Here is a 20,457-nt window from a genome sequence, read left to right on the forward strand (position 1 = left end):
TGGTGACATTGTAAGACGGTGTTTTTTTCTCCACTCTCCCATAATAAAAAATGAATGGGAGTAATTTGCTGAGGATTTTAAATGTAATTTTGTTGTTGTTGTTGTTTGCTGGACACAGACCAAGCATAACCACTTTGCCCTTAAATGGAATTGAATTAGAAAACTGTGACTATGTGAGAATAAAGGGGTACGGTGGAGCCACTAACAGTTTTGGTGCTTATTTACTAGACTGTTCTCAACTGAACTCATTCTAGACCAAAAACAATCGGTTGGCCGGCTTCAGGTATGCAGTATGTACCAGTGGATAGAGATGTGCTGCTTGGTCTTTATCACAGAATCACAGAATGGTTGAGGTGGGAAGGGCCCTCTGGAGGTCATCTGGTCCAACTCCCCTGCTCAAGCACGGACACCCAGAGGAGGCCGCCCAGGACCGTGGCCAGGCAGCTTTTGAGTATCTCCAGAGATATAGACTCCACAACCTCCCTGGGCAACCTGTACCAGTGCTCCGTCACCCTCACAGTGAAAAAGTGTTTCCTGATGTTGAGAGGGAACCTCCTGTGTTCCAGCGTGTCCCCTTTGGCTCTGGTCCTGTCACCAGGCACCACTGGAAAGAGCCTGGCTCTGTCCTCTTTGCCCCCTCCCTTCAGGTATTTATAGACATATATAAGCCTTCTCTTCTCCAGGCTGAACAGTCCCAGCTCTCTCAAGCATTCCTCACAGGAGAGATGTTTTCATTATCTTTGCGCCCCTTCGTTGGACTCCCTCTAGTATGTCCATGTTTCTCCTGTACTGGGGATCCCAGAACCGGACCCAGCACTCCAGGTGTGGCCTCACCAGTGCTGAGTGGAAGGGCAGGATCACCTCCCTCTACCCGCTGGCAATATTTTGTCTAGTGCAGCCCAGGACATATTCACCTTCTTTGCCACAAGTGCAAACTGCTGGCTTGTGTTCAACTTGGTGTCCACCAGGACCCCTGCACCTTTTCTGCCAAGCTGCTTCCCAGCTGGGCAGCACCGAGCGTGGTTGTTCCTCCCCAGTGCAGGACCTCACATTTTCCCTTGTTGAACTTCATGAGGTTCCTGTTGGCTCATTTCTCCAGCCTTCTGAGGTCTCTCTGTGTGGCAGCATCACCATCTGGTGTATCAGCCACTCCTCCCTGTTTTGTGTCATCTGCAAACTTGCTGAGGATGCGCTCTGCCCCATCATCCAGATCAGAAGTGAAGACTTTGAACAGGACTGGATGCAGTATTGACCCCTGGGGTGTGCCACGATTTACTGGCCTCCAACTATACTTTGTGGGGCTGGTCAACATTCTCTGGGCCCATCCATTCAGGCAGTTTCCAACCCACCTTGCCACCTGCTTGTTCAGCTCATACATCAACAGCTTGTCTAACAGAATGTTACAGCAGATGGCATCAAAAGCCTTCTTGAAGTCTTTTGTCTTCTTGAAGTCTAGATGGAGAATATCCACTGCTTTCCCGTCTACAAGGCTAGTCCTTTCATCCTTTCATCCAGCCACCAGGCTGGCCAAGCATGACTTCCACTTGGTGAAGCCATGCTGCCTACTCACAATCATTTTCTTGTCCTTCATATGCCTGGAAATGGTTTCCGCGTTTAGTTGCTCCATCATGTTCCTGGGAATCAAGGTGAGGCTGACCAGCCTGTAGTTCCCTGCGTCTTCCTTCTTGAAGATATAAGTGATATTTTTTTGCATCTGAAAACTAAGTATTGAGAAAGTGCTTTGCATGGTCTGGTAATTAACATTTGTAATGTGTCCTTTTGACAAGTGTGGACGCATGGACCATCTGTTCCTTTCCTGACCCTGTGCGCTTCCAAACTTGCTTCTTACCCAAGGTTACAGAGAAGCCTAACAGTCCTGTAGATCAGCTTTGAACCCTCAAGTCCTGCTCTGTGTTTTTCCAGCTGCTAGATTAGAAATTCCATGAGAGCACCAGAGAGATCTTTGCAGACTATGGGATAAATCTGTGCCTCAGACTGTGCCTCTTGGCCATCTCAAAGATGGGAGCTTTGCTGCTTGGGCAGTAGGGAGCAGGCTGGTCCTGGCTGGTGTCTGCTCTGTAAATACTGCTGTGGATTGAGCAATGATGCTCTCCCCATGCACCGCCCCCCCCCCCCCCCCCCCCGAATGAGAGTGCCCATTGGCTTTGTAATACTCTCAAGTGATTTGTTGAATTGCTTATTTCTAAAAACAGTAGAGCAGCTTGACCATTCCTGCTGCTTGAGGCCAGCCCAAAGACTACAGAAGGATGGCAGGCTGAGAAACTCTTAGTAGTGTTTTTGTTTATTTGTGAAAACTGAACAGGAAATACAAAGTGAATAAAAAGGAACGTTCCAAGATCAGCTTCAATCTCATGAACTTGTGTTGAAGTTTTACTGTAGCATGTTGCAGAAAGAGCATGCAGGAGTTCAGTGTTGTTGCTGCTGCTGAACAATCTGTGATGGGATCGCTTTCGCCGCTCTGGCACGTTGCCAAGCTTTCCAATCCCAAATGATGATTGCGGTGACATTTGTCTCATTGTATTAAAAAGTACATGTGTGGGTGGTATTTGTTGTTTGACAACAAAACTAATGAAGACAGGAAGCTGAACAACTTCTGTTGCTTGAACTTTGGATAAAAATACAGATCTTTTTATTGGTGTTTTTGCAAAACATAAAGAATCAAATTTTCATAAAATCCTGACCCAGCTGACGTTGATGGAAAAGTCCCGCTAGTTTAAGCAGATTTGGGATTTCAGCCCAATTATCTAACTGCAAGTTACTGATTACTATTAGTCTCCTAACCTTTCCAGAGCAGTCCTAATAATTTTTAAGTATTGCTTCAGACTGTAGAAGACCATTACGATCACTGGACACAGGATAAAAGGGAAGGTAAAACACTTCAATGATCAGAAACTGAAGTGTGAAATTATATAGCTCATTGTTTTACCACCTTCAATGTATTTCTTTAACATAGCAGATAAAAGGTCACTTGAACTTCAGATAGGCAGTGTGGTTATGACAAGCAGTCATAAGACTGGATGGTTACTTAATTCTTTCTGCTTCAGCAGATAAAGTGGTAAATGCCGGCATCATCCTGACATAGAGAACACACTGTACAATCACCTTCTATAAACTGGACTTTGTAAAGTTGGTAGCTAAACATTTGAGCCAACCTGATCTTTTATGTATACATGCATATCCCTTTGAAAAGGCAGAAGGAACTCTCTTTGGATCAAAAATGCTTTTGACCTTGTATTTCTCAACAAGTCCTGTTTTTTTTTGTTTAATGTAATTGTGACAAATGTAAGTACTGCCAAAGGAAAAAAATCTGATTTTTCTACTTTAAAATACTTCTAAAGAGGACACTGTGATGCACTTCTTGCTGCTCTTAGGTCTAGGTTAGTGGTGGTTCCTCATAGCTTGTGGTTCATAAGGCCATGGAAGGTGGTCCTCATTTGGCTTACAGAGCTATATTGAAAAAGCGGAAAAGGGAAGAAGGGTGAACTGGTGATTGCTAAGGATTTACAGTGATATTTTGCTTCAACATGCGTGGCCACCACTGTTCTAAACAATTGTCCTTACTTTCTCAGGGCAGGAGAGAAGTGGCTGGTCTTGCAGGTGTTTCCCTTTCCATGCTGGTAGGTTCCTCTGCTGGAACAGCAGCCTTTGGCGCACAGCACGCTTCGTGCCTGGGCACTGGGTAAAGCCAGGAGGTGTTTGTGGAGCCATGGTGAGATGATTTGATGTTTCATCAGTTCCAGAAAGAGTAAAGCATTCCCCTCTCTGTCCTTCTTCCAGCTCCCAGCCAGGCACTAGCTACCTTGGGCTTGTGTCAGAATTTGTTTTGTGCATTTGTGGGTTACTGAAGCAGCAGGAAACCTGTGCAGCAGAGAGTCTGTAGACTCTGTAACTTCAGTAAGTCAAGGTAACTCAGGGAAGGGCTTGTCAAGCATCTTGACAGTGCAGATGAAAAGGTGCGATATCACAGCTAGGGCATGCATAGGGAGGAAAAGGAAGGCGAGAAAGGGAGCAAGTCTTCCTCCTTTAGAGGACAGCACTCATTTGACTGGCTGGGCTGGGCTGGGCTTGAGTTTGGGCTTGATTGATCTTCATGTTCTTTGTGAAGGCTCTTCTCCCATGAAACATTGTTGCATTCCTCTAGTGGTTTGATAGAGGGCTGGTTTATGGGGTGAGCGAGGAGGAGAAGGTCAGGTTTGGCCTCTGCAGGTTTCTACTAGTGCTATTCCATTGCTTCCAGGGGTAATGAGATGAAACTCTGTGATACTAATTCTCTGCATAGTCAGACCCAAAAATAAACTCCTTTTTTTGGCACCTTTTCCACTCTGAACAGGAAACCTGCTAGATGTTTTTTTTCTGGAGCTGAACATAGATTTGGGAGAATCTCTTAACTGGGGACAATGCTCCTTACTTGTTCACCTCCTCCGAATGACCATGCTTTCTACTTCCAGGCTTGAGATCAGTTACAGGAGATAAGGATGTGTGCTTAATTCTGCTCTTGTAATATCTCCTCCAGGCAGCAAAGACAGTAGATACTTTCCTGCTGGCCTTTAGGACCCTCTTTGCATTTCTTAAAAGTAGGAAAAATTGCCATTTCAGAGAAAGTAGGTGTTCATAGGCATATCATAGGATATAGCCTGACATGAGGTTTCAGAGCTTTAGCCAGTGCAGTAAGAACACCTGATTTGATGGCGCTCACTAATTACACCTTGTAATTACAACCAGTAACGTAATACGAATAAGAACAAAAAAGTTTGTTTGAATTTCCCTGATACCCCGCATTGGCATGCTCGTTTTTACCTCCAGTTCTAGGTTTTTTAAAACTTTGGGAGGAGGCCAGCAAGACCCAGGCATATCTTCCTCTTCTGTCCTTCAGTGCTCCTTGGTCAGTCCAGGGCACACATTTCCAGTCCCTCTCCTGTCCTGTGCATGGCCACAGCTTGCCCCAGCAGCGCCAGGCAGTGCTCACGCTGCTTTTGCCGCAGGAGAGGCAAGGGGAACCTACTGCCTGGTAGACACCCCTCCCATCCTGCTTGCACGGCCAGGCACGTACATCACTGCAAGAAAATGTGATAATTGGTTTAGTTAATTTTAAACTCACTGTTTGTGAAACCAATAATTGGGAAGGTAATTATGGCTGCCCATTCCTGGCCAGTCATGTCCTTTTTAGCCTGGTGGAGTACCTGAGCATGAGATGGTGAGCATGTTTAGCAAAGCTTGAAGTGCAGCAACAGGATTGCTAAATGAAAAATGAACCTGGTTTTTGCAGCTGTGCTCCTCCACTTGCCTTCTGTTTAAGGCTTTCCAAGCTAGCATCTTAATTTTTAGGTCTCTAGGTGTTTCTCAGGGGCTTGCTTTATTTAAGAAAAGGAAACCAGGTCTGCAGGACCTCTGCTGAGATCCATCCAGAGATGTCATGCATGAGGTTAACAGCCAGGTTAACAGGGTGGTGGCTGCAAGGCACCCACTTCTGTGCGCAGCTGATCCAGAGTACAGAGCACGCAGTTATTTGTTTGAGACTTAAACACTGCAAGCGAATTTTGAAGATGCATGCATTCAGTGATTAGTATTAATATTTGGTAATTGTTACTAATTGGTGTCTGATTATATTAGAAGTCATGCCGTGTACTTTTCTATAAGGAACTTACTATGACTGCATACAGATGGGATGGAAAAGGAAGTTGCCTACTTTTACATCTTCATCCCTTTGCTAATATGGTGGAGAGAAAAAGGCTTAAATATCTCAGAATCATCTTTGTTTAGACCTGAAGATGGTATATGGGGAAGGCCATAGAATCCCAGTGTTCCTCACTGCGTCCTCCTGTAATCTAGTAACATCTCTCTGTCCAGTTTTAATAACATCTGTGACTTTTTGTGCCCGTTAGTGCAGGAGTTCAGATGTCACGAGTTGGTCATCGTTTTATTTGGGGTACAACGGATACCAGGATGGGTACTGAATTTCAAATGTGGGAGTGAAAGTTTCTGTCATTCATCTGGATAGATGCTGTATAATTCAGAAACACCTTAGGCTGATGCTGGGGTACACGTTTTTTGTAGATGAGTTATATTTAGCCAGAGAAGTGCTGACACAGACGTGATGATGAAAGGGTAGAAACTTCTTGCTGACTCCAGTTCTTGCTGCCTAACACCATATCGTGAATCCAGGCAACATAAATGTTTAGATTTGTAGTTTAATGTCTAGAAAATATATTTTGTGGATGGTTTTGTATATTCAGTCAAATGCTGAAGACAGGGATTTTGTCTTAGCCTAGCTGAAAATGAATACTACGTTACTATACATTAATGCATACTCTGTATTGTAAAGAACACTTACAGTGACCTTAAAATGTATTATCTTCTGTATTATTAGAGAGCAGCAGTTTACAAATGCTTAGAGTGATTAGATTGACATGGTTTATATGTAATGAGCAACCGCTGGTGAAGCGAATAATTAAATGCAAAGTATACTCGAAAATGTAATAATACATTGAAATTCAGGGCAGATTATTTCCAAGCATCATTACAAGAATCTGTCTTATCTCTTTGTATTCTAGATGAATAGAGATTTCTGGCGAAATCGAAATTCAATACATTCTTTCCTTCCAGTGAGGACACCCTTTTGGGATGGCAAAAATTGGAGCTTTTTTACATAAAAACCTCTGTTATGGGAACTTGAGCTGGAAATACTGTACAAAGTAGTACAAATAAACCAAAGCCTTTGTCCTTCCAGGGATTTAATTTAAAGATCTTTTACTTGCATGATGTTATCTTGGTAATAAATTTGGTGTTTGTCATTGCTGCTTGTTGTATTTTGCTGTGAACTTTACTCCTGATTTCTTTCTTTTCTGGAAAGTGGCTTATCCCTGTCCCTAGAGCATAGCCTGGCTGTTCAGGCTGGCCGCGCTGTTATGGAGCTGTTGTTTTGGCTGAACTTTAAAAATGTGTATCTTGTTAAATATATACATTTCAGTATTGTTTTCCATTAATAGGCTAGGCTGAAATTGAGTCCTCCTTTCACTCCCCCCACTGAGCTGCATATTTGTTCTGTAGTGGATCAAAAACATTTAAAGCCTTGTTTAAAAAAAAAATCCTGTGACTTGTTTTCTGACCCAATAGAAGTTTCCTTGGCAGCCCTTAACATGTAGCATGCATACATCTATTTCAGAAAACGGAAAGAGGTGGTCACAAAGTCAGAATGAAAAAATTGTTTATAAGAACAACAGTTATACGGCAGGTTGGCTGGTGCTAAACCATCTTGTGGCTATTGCTGGTTTTTGTTAATTGGTGTTTAATCAAAAGAGTTTTTTTATGGAATTAGACCAACTGATCACGTAGTAAATCATATGGAAATAAAAAATCCTCATCCTGAACTGTGTCTGCTTTATCAGCTGTATAGTTTTAATATTGTACATAGGCCTAGGACTCACAATTAAGTTAAAATTATTTATTTATTGACAATGCAAATTTTTCCAGAATTGGAGAAGTGTGTTGGGTGGCTGTTGTTGGGGTGCGGCTTTTTGGTATGTGTTTTTAATTAGCGTGTTCTTCCTCCCCCCAGTCTGGAAAGCAGCCAGCGTGGCTTTTGAGGGATTGTGCTTTTGGAATGGGGGTGAGTCCAGCTATGGTGGCCTGTAGCTGAAGTAAAGGAAGTAGAGCTTTATGGGTTGAGGGAGAAAAGGAAGTTTGTACAAAAATGGAAACATGGCAGTGGCATCAGGTTTATTAAGATAAGGTGTTTTTTTTTAAGCAGCTAGTTTCCCAAAGCATATTCCCACTAGCATGTTTTTTAATAGGGAGTTTTGGATGCAGTCAACTTTTGTACAGATACTTCCCTCCACCCTCATAAAATATTTTTAGTGTTTTTAGAGATACTTTTATTGCTGCTGTTGTAAAATGAGCTCTTTTATCTGTGTGGACAAAACATAATGGTACAAAATAGGCCATAGTTGCAAGATCATTTAATTTACCCAGGCCTCTAGGATTCAAACTGTGCGTGGAGGGGACTTTTTCAGACACCTAACTCCTTCCATAATCTCGGTAGACAGTGTGAGGAGAAATAGGGGTTAGCAAGCATCCCCCAGAAGATCAGGGGAGCCTGCTGGGTTCTCACAGCCATCTTGCTGCCTGACAGCATGACACAAGCCTCGCTCTGCCGAGCCTGTCTTTGCTGGCTTGCTTCTTGGCAGGCAGATGCAACTGTCACATGTGTGGCCAGGTCTTCTTCAGCTGGCATGCGTCGGTGTAGCTCTGTTGAAGACACTATGTTGAGTCACAGGGTTGGAGGCTGTGCTGCTCAGGTGAACCATGCTCTGCGCTGGGCAGCTGCCTTCTGCTTGTGCGCTTCCATCACATCCAGTGCCTGTGGCCTGACTCCTCGTCGACAACTCAGCCCCCGAGTTGTTCATAAAACCATCAGCAAAGTAAGCATGGTATGTGCGTGGCAATTCTTTCAGTAGTTTTTTCTGTGGCCACCTGTCTTGTAGACCGTTACAAAGCCTGTTGAAAATGAGGTCTGTGCTCCTGGTGTGCCCACCTGGATCCACAGGTGCTGCACAAAAAATCAGGAAATTTGAAAGAATGTAGGTGGGAGGCAGTTTTTACATTTGAAGGAATATTTCTATACCTTTGGGTCACATACAGGTAAATGATGGTATTATTCTTGGGGATTTCATGCTTTCCATTGTATAGGAAAGGCATCCAGCAGAACACAACAAAAGACACCTTAATGCCTGTTAAATGCTAGCGAACTATTTGAAAATTAGGTAACTTCAGTTTTCAAGCAGCAATGTGCCACAAACAAGGGAAGATGCTAAAGCCAGTCAGGTGGTACTCAAGAGATGACATGTATAATCTGTCAAATATAAGTCTCTGCATTTGCATATAAATATGATAGGTCTGCTTATTCTAGTGTTTGCCGAACCTTTGACTAGGCGGTTCAATACCTGAGCTGTATGATCAATAAGTTTTTTGCTGTTCAGGGCAAAATCCAAGCCGAAATCTAACTGAAATTGGAGAACAATGAAGTTTGACTGCAACGTGATTTTGGGTCATAACAAAAATTGACTGCAGATAAGTTGAGGCCTAAACTATTGCAAAATTGCAGCCTGCACATTCTCTGTAAAGAATAAAGAAAAATCTGTCTAAATTCCTCAAAATCTGTGTTGATGTGAGCATGCTTTCATTTGGCCAGGAGTTCTATTGCAATGCATGGTCTTGATTGGGGCATGTGGAGTTCAGGGCTAGCAACTCAGTTATGACAAGATACCAACAAATACAAGTTTCTATAGGCAGGTTAAGATGGCTTTTGCAATGAAAAATTATTAATATACTGCTGAAAATATTAACTGTGGCAATCATTTAGCTGTCAATGTGGAGTATTAAACTTAATCACTTAAATAATAATCATGAATCAAGCAAGAATTTTAACTTAAAAGTAAAACCCTCAACCTAAATATATACCATTGTCTTGACAACTTCAAAACAGAAACTAAAACACTTTCCTCTTTTTATTTAATAAAGTTTCTGCTTAGAAACCAAAGCAAGACATGGTTTTCAGTTTTTGCAGGAAGATTACCATACTTCCCAGTTGAAGGGGCACTGGTCTCGGTCTGCCACAGGAAGGCTGTGCTGCTGTGCTTCATGAGCCAGAATATTTCAAAAGAAGCAAGGGAAGACCACTCTGTGACCCAGCTTGCACCTTTGAGGAAGTTCGTGGAAATGTGTGTTGAAAACTCAGAGGAGAGTGAGTGGGAAGGCCAGTGCTTGCTGAGAAGCAGTGGAAGGAGTAAAGTCAGATCACACCTCAAGTGTGAGCTCCAGGGAGGAAGGTGCAGGTAATACTAAGCTGTTGTTGCTGAGCGGTGGCATATCAAGTTTCCTTTGCCCAGCGGTGATGGGAGGGAAGTTGTCAAAGGCAGGTGAGGGGTAACTGCAGACAGAAGCAAACCTAGTTTTTAAAATATGCAGATTGTTTATGAATCCTGTTTTCTGTGGCTGATCTTCCAAGTGATGTTGGTTGCCTGAGCCCAGGTTGTAAAGGACACAGTTGAAAGTAAGCTGAAGGTTGCTAATGGCTCAAGGGTGACAATATGCAATGAACTGCATAGAAAAACAGTTAGCCTATTATAAAAGGGCTGTAGAAGCAATAATTAATCAAGTGTATGGAAAAAACTATATAAGTTTTTATCAGCAGTTGATACTGGAGGCAATAAGGTGGCAAATACGGAGGTATGACAACAAGAAAAGCCAAACCATTAGGGAACAACATAATCACGGAGTTTGAGAACAACTAAGGAGAGAGAAATGCGAAGCATTGGAAGTAAGCTGAAATAAATGGATGTTAAGGTGTTAACATCTGGCTGTCTGTGAGACAGGCTGCGTCTGCTTGGGCTAGACCGTCAGTCTTTGCTGAAATGTGTTATGGACTTAAGAGGACCGCCACAAGCCTCAAAGTGGATAAAAGAATACAAAGGATCTATGGGGGGGGAAAATAAAAGTTACTGATAAGATGTGACAGAACAGTTAACTCATCTGGAAAGACATATTGGAAATTGTCTGTGTTGTATCTGAACTGTGAGTAATGGTGAAGCAGAGCTTGAAAGCAGAGGGGTCCAGGAGGTTAATCAATGTGTTTGCCACAAAGCGAGGAACCTGTTCAGTTGAGTGACTGTGGGCCTTGGTGCTCCCACGTCAACAACTGCTTGTGTAGGTGGTTGGATTTCCAGCAAAGACCCCATACCATTCCAGCTAGGGCAGGTGTCTAAAGTGGAAATGGATCTTGTAGGCCTGGTTGAATTACAATAGAAAAACTGCCTGCAGAACAGGAGAAAGCTACTGGAGAGTGGCTGCCAAGGTGAAGCTCTTGGCATTCTCTCATGATCGCCTGCTTTTAAAGCAGAAAAGATTCTTTATCTGCAGTTGCTCTCAAGGGAAAGTTTAGAAAGAGGTTAATGTTTACAAACATCTGTTGAAAACTGAGGGAGCGGTTTAGTATAAGCATTGAATTTGGCTATTTCTGGCCATTTAGACAAAGGACCTGAACTGCTTGGCAGCAGCTCTGCAACCTTCTGAGCACTTGTGTCTGTGGGTTTTGTCATTCCTCACTTCCACTTGCTTGCACGGGGCTGCCTATTAATTATGGCGCATTGATGTATGAGAACCGAATGGTTATTTGAATGTATTTGAACTGGTTTTGAAGGATTTTGATATACATGCACAGTCTGTCTGGTATCACAGTACAAATATTCTGCTTTTTACATTTTAGGCTTTATTTGTACGACTGTAGTCTGAGTCTGCAGCCTTTTGTCATCACTATTTAGGTCTACAAAGAAAACTTAATGTATGGCACAATATGTTTGTTGAACCTGAGTAAAATATTCCAGTTCCATAAATGGAGGAAATTTTTCTTTTTCCTGTGGTAAAATCATTGATTTATTAGGTTGAAAAAAATTATCCCAATGAATACCATATTCAGTCTGACTTTGGAGAGTAGGGAAGAAGGGAGGTTGACCCTCTCCCATGCTCTTGGTGCTTTCTCCGCTAAGGGTTGCACAGAGGAAGGAGGAAACTGCTGGGTCCTGCCTTGTACCTATGTGCACCAGCAGGTGTAGTAGCACCGTCCTGTGCGCTGGATGAGGTAGAAATCCTGGGGAGGGATTTCCGTGTTGTTGTTGTTTAGCATGATATAATTTGTAGGGGCTGGATATTGGAACTTGCCTGTTTTCAGGCTTTTTTTTTTTCTTTAGTACCTCACTTCTAGGTTAATTTTGATGAAAACTGAAGGCAACTCAGCATCTGTTAAGATTCTCAGACGCTTAGAAGAGGTCTTACTGGAAATCTAAGAAGATTAAAAAAAAATAATTATTAAATCCAAATTCAATTTGTATTGTTTATATGTCTTCTCCTATATCTATGTGATCACATGCTGACCGTTTTGTCTTCCAGGCAGATTTTCTTGGTAGTGTCATGTTTGTGTGTGAAGAAGTGTAAAATGACTAATTCTTTCTACTGTTTACATTAATAAAGTAACAATTCTAGTTTTGTTCTTGAAGCAACTGCTAAAAGCTCTTCTTTGGAACCACTAGAATGAGACAATTAAATCATCACGCCTAAGTATTTATGCATTAGTGATGTCATATACTTTACCAAACAAAACAAAGTTACCTTGGCAAGATTGTCTTTCCTGAGAACTTAAAATTGCTTGCACCATTTTTATGCTTGCTAAGGTTTGAACGCCATAAACAGGGAGATTTGTGGGGAGAAGAATACATTTTTATATGTTTTATGCATAAGTATATACACATATACATTTAATTTTTTTGGATGATGAAAAGAGGGAGGAGTAAGGGGGAAGAGTTTAACTAGGAATAGGAATTTCAGCTTATTGGTGCAGTTACTATCAGAGGGTGACACTTCCTGGATTTCTTCACTGTCAAGGTCAGCAATAATTTACAGGTATCTAAAAATTGGGTTTGCAAGTCCTAGAAGGTGTCTGGATTTCTCTGAGGTGGTGACTGGTGTGGAAGTACCTCTGCTCAAGGCGGGACGAGCGGCCATTTTGTTGGGCTGTATTTTGCTTCGCTGTTTGGGTTGGGTTGAGGGGTTGTCTCCCTGGTGCATCTTCTGGGCTTATGGCAAGTTAGCAGTTGAAGCTCCTGGTATTAAAAGCACAGATATCCAGAAATAACTCTTGTTAGCAGATGCTTCTGGTAGGCTCTGTGTTCGCGGGGACATGAGGAAGCTAGCAGGCTGAGGGGCTGGAGGAGCTCGGCCGATCTATGGCAGGACAAGAGGCTCGTGGCAACCTGTAAGACAGGCCTGTCCTTGTGAAGCTGAGGAAGCCTAGCTGGCCAGGGAACAGTATTGCAGAGGAAAGTTGAGATCCTGGACTTTGTTTTGCTTGCTGGGAAGGCGAGTGGCTCAGTTCTGCTGGCTTTCTGTGCTCTTCACTGCAAATCCGCAACAGTTCCCTTTATAAACACCAACACGTTGTGTTCCAGAGAGGTAGCTATTTGTTAAGATACCAATTTGCTTGGTAAGTCTTTGCTTATGGGAGGCAGCAGACCTGAAGATCTGGGAAGCGCTGGCAGCCAAAGAGACCACCTGACACTGCTTCTGTGTGTGACCGTACGCCTCACTGCTGGCCGTCGGTGGTGGAGCTGGCCGGGCTCCTCACGGAGATCCTGCCGGCACAACTTGCTCCCATTTGCCTTCTGGCAGCTGAGTTGGATTGTAGCAAATTATTTTTCTGCTCCTGGAGAAACCCTCATTTACAAATACAGCTGTTAAAGAACCCAGTCAGTGGCTGCCAGAAGCGCTTTGATTTCTTGGTTGCCTTTTATCTGGATAAATTCCCCTTTTTTTCCTGGAATTCTGGGAGGAGGGGAGCTAGGATTTCTTTTGCACAGTTATATAGCACAGATGTGTGTATATTTAATGTATGTTGTATATACTTTGGATTCTGGTATTGCAATTCAAATACCTTTTTGATTTAGGGTTAAGAGGTAACTGATTGCTTTGTCAAATGGACAAGAATTGCTTATTTTCCTGGGTAGTCTTCAATGCTGTAAAGAAATTAATGGCAGTTTCAGAATTTATGAAGGGCAAAGAAATGGTATTCTCTGATTCAAAGAGCTAATTAGAAGTAAATGCCTGTGGGTATTGGGTTTTTTTCCCCCTTTACATTTTAGGAGCATTAGATGAAAATTTAATAATTGCTTTTAATTTTACAGGCAGCCAGCATCAAGCGTGAAATGACCTTCCCTGCATTTCAACACGAGGATGTAAAAAGTGACATCAGTCAAAAACTGCCAGACCAACAGTTTCTCCTGTTCACCACAAAGGAGGAAGATTTAAAAACAGCAGAGACCAAAAAACCAAACAGAGCTCATGAGTATGAAAAGGAAAACACTCGCTCTGTTTGTCTTCTGGAACAGAAGCGCAAGGTTGTTTCTTCAAATATTGATGTGCCTCCAGCAAGGTAAGGAAAGCTGGGTTTTTTTGGTTATGTTTTGTTTGAAGCTTTTTTTTGCCCTCTTTTTTTTATTTAAATGGCACATTAGAGGCAAGTTTGGTAAGCATTACTGTGAACTGATAAGACTAGTATTATTGTCCAAGCAGTCCAAAGTCAATCACAACTCCACTACTTGAGAGATCTGCTAGAAAATTGAAAACACTTGTAGCAGAAACTGAGACCATCTGCAGTGTAGGGCTTTGTATTACTTTTGTAATGTTTTTGCTTGTATAACATGCTGCAACTGAGGTACTTTCAGAAGAGGACATGTCTTAATGGGAAGAGATTGTTGACCCAGCTTCACCCCGAGAAGTAATCTTCTAAATTAGACCCAGAATCATCTTACCTGCTAGCAATTTTTTTTGTTATTATTTTTACTTTTTTACTGCCATACTTTTAGCCACTTCGTACTCATAGGAGTGTGCAGTGACTTACGCTGCATAGTGAGGATGTAGTATCTTATGTTCTCTAATATCCCTGTATAGATATACAGCTGGGTCATAATGTGGTCTGTGAAATGAATTAATAGAAAAAAGTAGTGAGGAAAGGCCAATGCAGGGAAATCAAATTTGTACAAAATGGGGATTTGGGGATTTTGGTATTGCTTTTTAATTTGTTATTTCTTGAGGATCTGTTGTGAATGCACATAAGTGTTTGTGTCTTCACCATTCACATCTGGGTAGTTACACTTTTAATTATAAACTATTTATAGGGAATTATTTTGAGTAAAAAATTGTTCTTTAATCTGAGACTTGATGTATATCACAGCAGGAAAGTCAAGGTTTATTTGTCTGTTTTTTTTTCCTTCCTGATTTTTAAGTGGAATAATAGTAAGAGAAGCTGAGAATTCCGTACTGGTTAGTGATTTAAAGAGGAGACGCTTGAAAATACAGAGCCTAGACCCTTGAACTTTGGGGAAAGATTCACTGCTTTGAGAGAGAAAGGGAGTGATTCCTCTAGGAAATGCTGAACATTAGCCTTGCTGGGTATGCTCTTTTTATACTAATCAAACTCACTTGTATCAGTGGTGAAAAACTGACAACAAATTGGGTATTCCACATTGCAAGATAAGTGGTTTTTCTTCTTTCTTTTTGTTGTTTCTGATTTCATGTTGGCATCAGTCTATCTGCAAAGATTTTTTTTCTTAATCTGCCTGGTAAATTCACTTGCACATAATATTCATTGAAATGCCTTCTGAGTTCATAGTGCCACTTGAAAAATATGTAGTCAGACTGGATGTTTTGCTGTGTTTTGGTTTGTTTGCTTTCTAAAAACCAACATAAACCGGCAGATTTCACCACATTCTGCCACTGTTGTGGTTTAGCCCCAGTCAGCAACCAAGCCCCATGCAGCCACTCGCTCACTCCCCCTCAGTGGGGTGGGGGAGAGAACTGGGAGAGTAAAAGTGAGAAAACTCCTGGACTGAGATAAAGACAGTGTAATAGGTAAAGCAAAAGCCACGTTTGCAAGCAAAGCAAACAAGGAATTCTTTTGCTGCTTCCCATCAGCAGGCAGGTGTTCAGCCATCCCCAGGAAAGCAGGGCTCCATCAACCATAACGGTTACTTGGGAGCACAAACAGCACCACTCTGAACTTCACCCCCCCCCCCCCCCCCCCCCTTCCTCCTTCTTCCCCCAGCTTTATATACTGAGCATGACATCATATGGTATGGAATATCCCTTTGGTCCGTTGGGGTCAGCTGTCCCTGCTGTGTCCCCTCCCAGCTTCTTGTGCACCTGGCAGAGCATGAGAAGCTGAAAAAGTCCTTGACTAGTGTAAGCCCTACTTAGCAACAACTAAAACATCTCTACATTATCATCACTGTTTCCAGAACAAATCCAAAACATAGCCCCATACTAGCTACTCTGAAGAAAATTAACTCTATCCCAGCTGAAACCAGGACACTTTTAAAAACCAACATAAACCAGCAGATTGTGCCACGTCATCCAGAACAGGATGACCATCATTTTCCTCTGGCTGTCATAAATGACACTTGTGAAAACTTCAAAGTTCACAAGTATTTTGACAGGATTTCCGCCCCCCCCCCCCCCCCCCCCCCCCCCCCAGTATATCTAGCAGAAAGCTATGCATTAAAAGCTTGAAAATGTTAGGATACTTATTTGAGATTTTTACCAGTAAGCAACCTGGTAACGGCTGAGTGCCCTTCTCATTCATGCTTATATGTCTCGAAGCAGATAGGATAATCAGAAAATTCAGGCTAGCAGGGACCTTAGGAAGTCACCTAGTCCAACCTCCTGCTCAAACCATATGTTAGGATTTCAATTTTACAATTCAGGCAGCTAAGGTACAGGATTTAAGAGCCTTTTTGCATAGCTTCATGCAGATAATCCACCTGAAGAAGGAGTCGAGCTTCCCTTTTCTGTAAGTGCAGGATCATCCTTCCTTGGAGGGATGGATATTTTTCTGCCAACAAGGTGGAGAAGAGAATGAATAAACATCTTAATGCTTTCTCAAGACTAGTTGTGAGCACAAGATACTTAAGATGATGGGAAATGTTAATTTTTAAAGGTGTCTTCTCAAATTGTTTGTTGTTCCTGTATTTTGTTGTGGACAGAAAAATGATCATATTGTGTCGTTGTGTGTTTTTCAGACATGCAGGTTCAGCTGCTGCATTAGCAGAATTAGAGAATGAAGTAGAAAACAAACCTAGAGTCTGAATTTGGTGGTATGATAAACATCTTGGTCACTGTTGCTACAGTTCTGAGGACAAGTTTAAGTTTCACGTTTAATGTGAGGTGATTTATTGGACCACTTGTCCACGTGGGACAGGAAGAGCGCTAAAACTTTTGGAGATTTTACTAAGTATTTGTTGTTGTAATGAGGAGAATGCCCAGTCTCTCTTCCTCTTCAGCAGTTTAGAAATCAATCAATCTCTAAAGTCATATTCTCTGAGAAGTGAGAGTCCAGGCATTAGATGTTGTCTTGCCTCTTTATAAGCCCCTTCAAGTCTTCTGTCTCAGACTGGGCTGATGGAGTTGCATGTTCCCCAGAGGTGAATTCCTCCTCTGTTCTCCTCCTGGCAGGACTTGTTGGGTCGACTGCCTTCTCTGATGAGAACATCCAGCTGCCTTTGCAGCCTGCTGATTGCCTTCACAGATAATTTGTTGTGTCCAGTTGTGAAAGGTCATCTTGAATTAATCAGATGATGTTTACAAAAGCGTGGGAGAAATAAGGAGTTTAATATGATCTTCAGTTTCTTATTGCTACATATACCCTCTCTACAAAAAAACCTGTCAGCTATCGTTCTGAAGTAGGAAAATGCTATGGAAATAAAGCTTGCTGTTTATTTTGTTTTAAAACCCTAGTGGAGCTGAGAAGGTTACCCACTTCAGATGCCAAGGTAAATGGTAACATTAAGTTTTGCAGTGTCCCACTTAACCCAGGACAATATGTAAATGATTATGAGACAGGAGTTTATCATACTGCAGAATCCTTATTATCAAGGGCAATGAGTATCTCCATAAGAGCTCTGAAAAAGTGTCTGCAAAAGAGCCGGTAACATGGATAAGTGTACTTCACTTTGAGCACAAAATGAAACAAAGCCCATCCCATATCACATGTTTTTAAGGGTCTCAATGAATAAGAATTAAAATCTTTGTAAGGCACTGTATCCAAAATAACCAAGTTCAAAATACACCAGCGTAGTAAATGTTGCTTCTGAGGCATTCAGCTGTGGGGCGTTCATTATTTGCTTATAGACTCTGAAATTCTAGAAACGTGAAAATATCTAAACTGAGTCCCTGGTGTTTCGGGTGATTGGTACTCAGGTGTGCTGGAATTACAGTAGGTGGAACTATAGAGCAGGGACAGGCTGGTGGCTGTCTCGTGTGTGTGCAGGAAAATGGGATATTAATGGAAATCGCGGACACTTGATAAGAGTTTTGTTTGTTACTGAAATCTGGAAAGAAGAGGTAGATCTAATAAATTAATACAGGAATCTAATAATAATACAATGTAATTAATAGCCCAACCGTTACACACTTGCCTGGAGTGTGGAAAGTGTGGGTTCAGGTTTTTTTGTTGTATTTGGAGCAAAGACCTGAACCAGGGTCTCCAGTGTACAAGGGAGCCATCTTAACCATCACAGTCCTGGCGTATTCAAGGTGCTTCACAGGGCAGCTCGTTAAAGTTATAGTGTCAGGCTAAATGTAGCAAACCTGAAATAAATATCTTACTACATGCAGGAGAATTTTAATACTGAAATTAAATGAAATTTTAAAGTTAATTGTTTACATTTTCTATTTCATCTTGCATAAATACTGCAGACCTTTCTACATTATGTGCTGTACTGGAAGTGTTTTTTGGATTAAAATAGGAGGAAACCATGACTTTTTTTTACTGATTTTATGTTTTGGAGTGCAAAAATGAAATGAGAGGTGAACAGCATTGTCTTTTCAGATTTTCTCATTTGGTCACTTTGAACAAAACTTGTACAAGTTAAAAAGCTTTCCTAGTTCTGAAGCCCAGATAAGCATAAATGTTCAGCTTGAGTAGACGAGTTATTTAAAATAATAAGGAAATCTGAATTCATTACTTTCACTTTAAATTTATTGGTAGTTTTGGTGCACAAAGGATTGCTGTGTTGGAGAAAGTGGTCTGACCTCTCGACTGTAAACTGCAATTATCTCTGAGAATTGAGATGTTATGTGTACAACAGAGGAGAATACGCTTTACATTGACCTCCAGCTGAAACATGAGTGATCAAACACAGCCCAGATCCCTAGGATCTGAGAAGTGACAGGTCATTTTCTAAAAAGAGAGTGGTGTCACTGAGGGGCTCATCGCCTTGTCTTGTGAGCAGGAGCAAGCACAGGTCTACCAGTGTTTCGGGCAGCTACATCTGTAGAGGTCAGATGTAATCAAAGATGATGTCCCCAGTAGGCAGCGGTATGGAAGTTAACAGAGCCTTTTTGTTCGTTTGTATTTTCATCAGTTACTTACCGTAATGCACACTTACTCCCAAAGCAAGTCAACAAGAAAGATGAGAAAAAGCCCAGGCTGCTGATAGAGTGGGTGTGAGGGTGTGAGTCACGATGTATGCACCCAGTGTGGGTCAGGCATGCAGGGAGCACCTTCTGCCTCTCGGAGGATGAGGATGGAGGGGTGGGCGATGGAGAGCAAGGGATGAGGTTTGCTTTGTTTGAGTAAAATGTGAGAATAAATGTCTCAAATGGTGATTGGGTTAAAGGTCCTTTTAGGCAGAAGCATTTTGACCAGCTGTAGCTGGAACCCTTCAAAACTTAAACACGTTAGTGTCAGAAGTGGTGTCCTTTCTGGTGTTCCAGACAGGAGAAACTGGAAACATCTGAAAGGTTAACAGAATTAAAGAAGGGACTAGGCTGGCATCACTCCTACCCCTCTAGTGGGTGGGAGTGTTTGAATAGTTTTGCTTTTGTTAGATGACTTCAAAATATTGTGGAATTTGTATTATCCTCTTGCACATTATTCTCCTTTTCCCCAGTCCTCCTGTACCCTGTCTTCTCCAAAAAAAGGAGAAACACAAACTTTTGAACTTCCTAACTTTTTCTACGTTACATTTATTCTCTTTAAAGGACAAGCCAAAGCTCAAACTCAGCTACTTAAGCACTTCGTATAAGTGTGAAAATAGCTATTAGGCAATAAAACCTTCTAGTTCCTGTGCCCTTCTGGTTCGCTGCTATTAAGCAGTGACATTTGCCATGACAACAATATTTTGGATTTTACTGTCTTCTTTTTCTTTTATATTAAAAAGTGTTGCTCAATTACTGCAAAATTAATTTTTATTCATGTACCTATACTTTATCTACTAATTAGTTTATAATTTAATGGAAGAATATGTGAAATAATTGAAGTAAATTAAACTTCTCTAGGAGTTCTCCCCCCCCCCCCTTGCCTCTTTAGGTCCTCTAGAGTAGCTACAGAAAATGGAGCAAAATTAATTGCAGCTGTGTTTTCTGACCATCATTATAAAGAAACAGTATAGGCAGTGTTGCATTTTCATCCCAAAATTATTTTCTTGCCTGGTCTCTCCAGGAACATAGCTCTGGGAAGCCTTCTGATTAGAGTGTGTTGTTGATCCGTAAGGCCTGCTGGGCATGACTGATTATGTGCCATGCATTTCAGTGAAAATATTTGCATATTTTCGTAGCCAAAACTCTCCAGGAGCCTGACTCCAAGATCGAAAGCAGTATGTGCTTAACTATGATATCTTCACTAGGAAGATATCACTTCCCAATCTACTCGCAGAGAGAAGAACCTGACGATCAAGTTGTGCTTTTCTGTTTATCCAGAGATGTTGTTTATTCAGAGATTGTCTTCTGTGATGTTTCTCCATCTGTTTTAGAAGGCTCCTCAGTTCTCCTTGGGGGAGCTCCTTTCCTGTATCCCTCACGATTTTGGCAGAGTGGATTGATGGGACAACTTCTGAG

General features: G+C 41.8%; 1 protein-coding gene across 4 annotated transcripts in view; it reads left to right on the plus strand.

The window, feature by feature from the left end:
- The window catches only part of ZNF704 (zinc finger protein 704), a 105,894-nt gene that overhangs the window by 5,610 nt on the left and 79,827 nt on the right, over positions 1–20,457 (plus strand). For all 4 annotated transcript variants that reach the window (XM_064442499.1, XM_064442500.1, XM_064442501.1 and 1 more), the window contains exon 2: positions 13,749–13,996. In XM_064442499.1, the coding sequence (XP_064298569.1) occupies positions 13,749–13,996 (248 nt within the window). The remainder of the gene's footprint in view (positions 1–13,748; positions 13,997–20,457) is intronic.

Source organism: Phalacrocorax carbo, chromosome 2, assembly GCF_963921805.1.
Source record: "Phalacrocorax carbo chromosome 2, bPhaCar2.1, whole genome shotgun sequence".
In the NCBI taxonomy this organism is placed as follows: domain Eukaryota; kingdom Metazoa; phylum Chordata; class Aves; order Suliformes; family Phalacrocoracidae; genus Phalacrocorax; species Phalacrocorax carbo.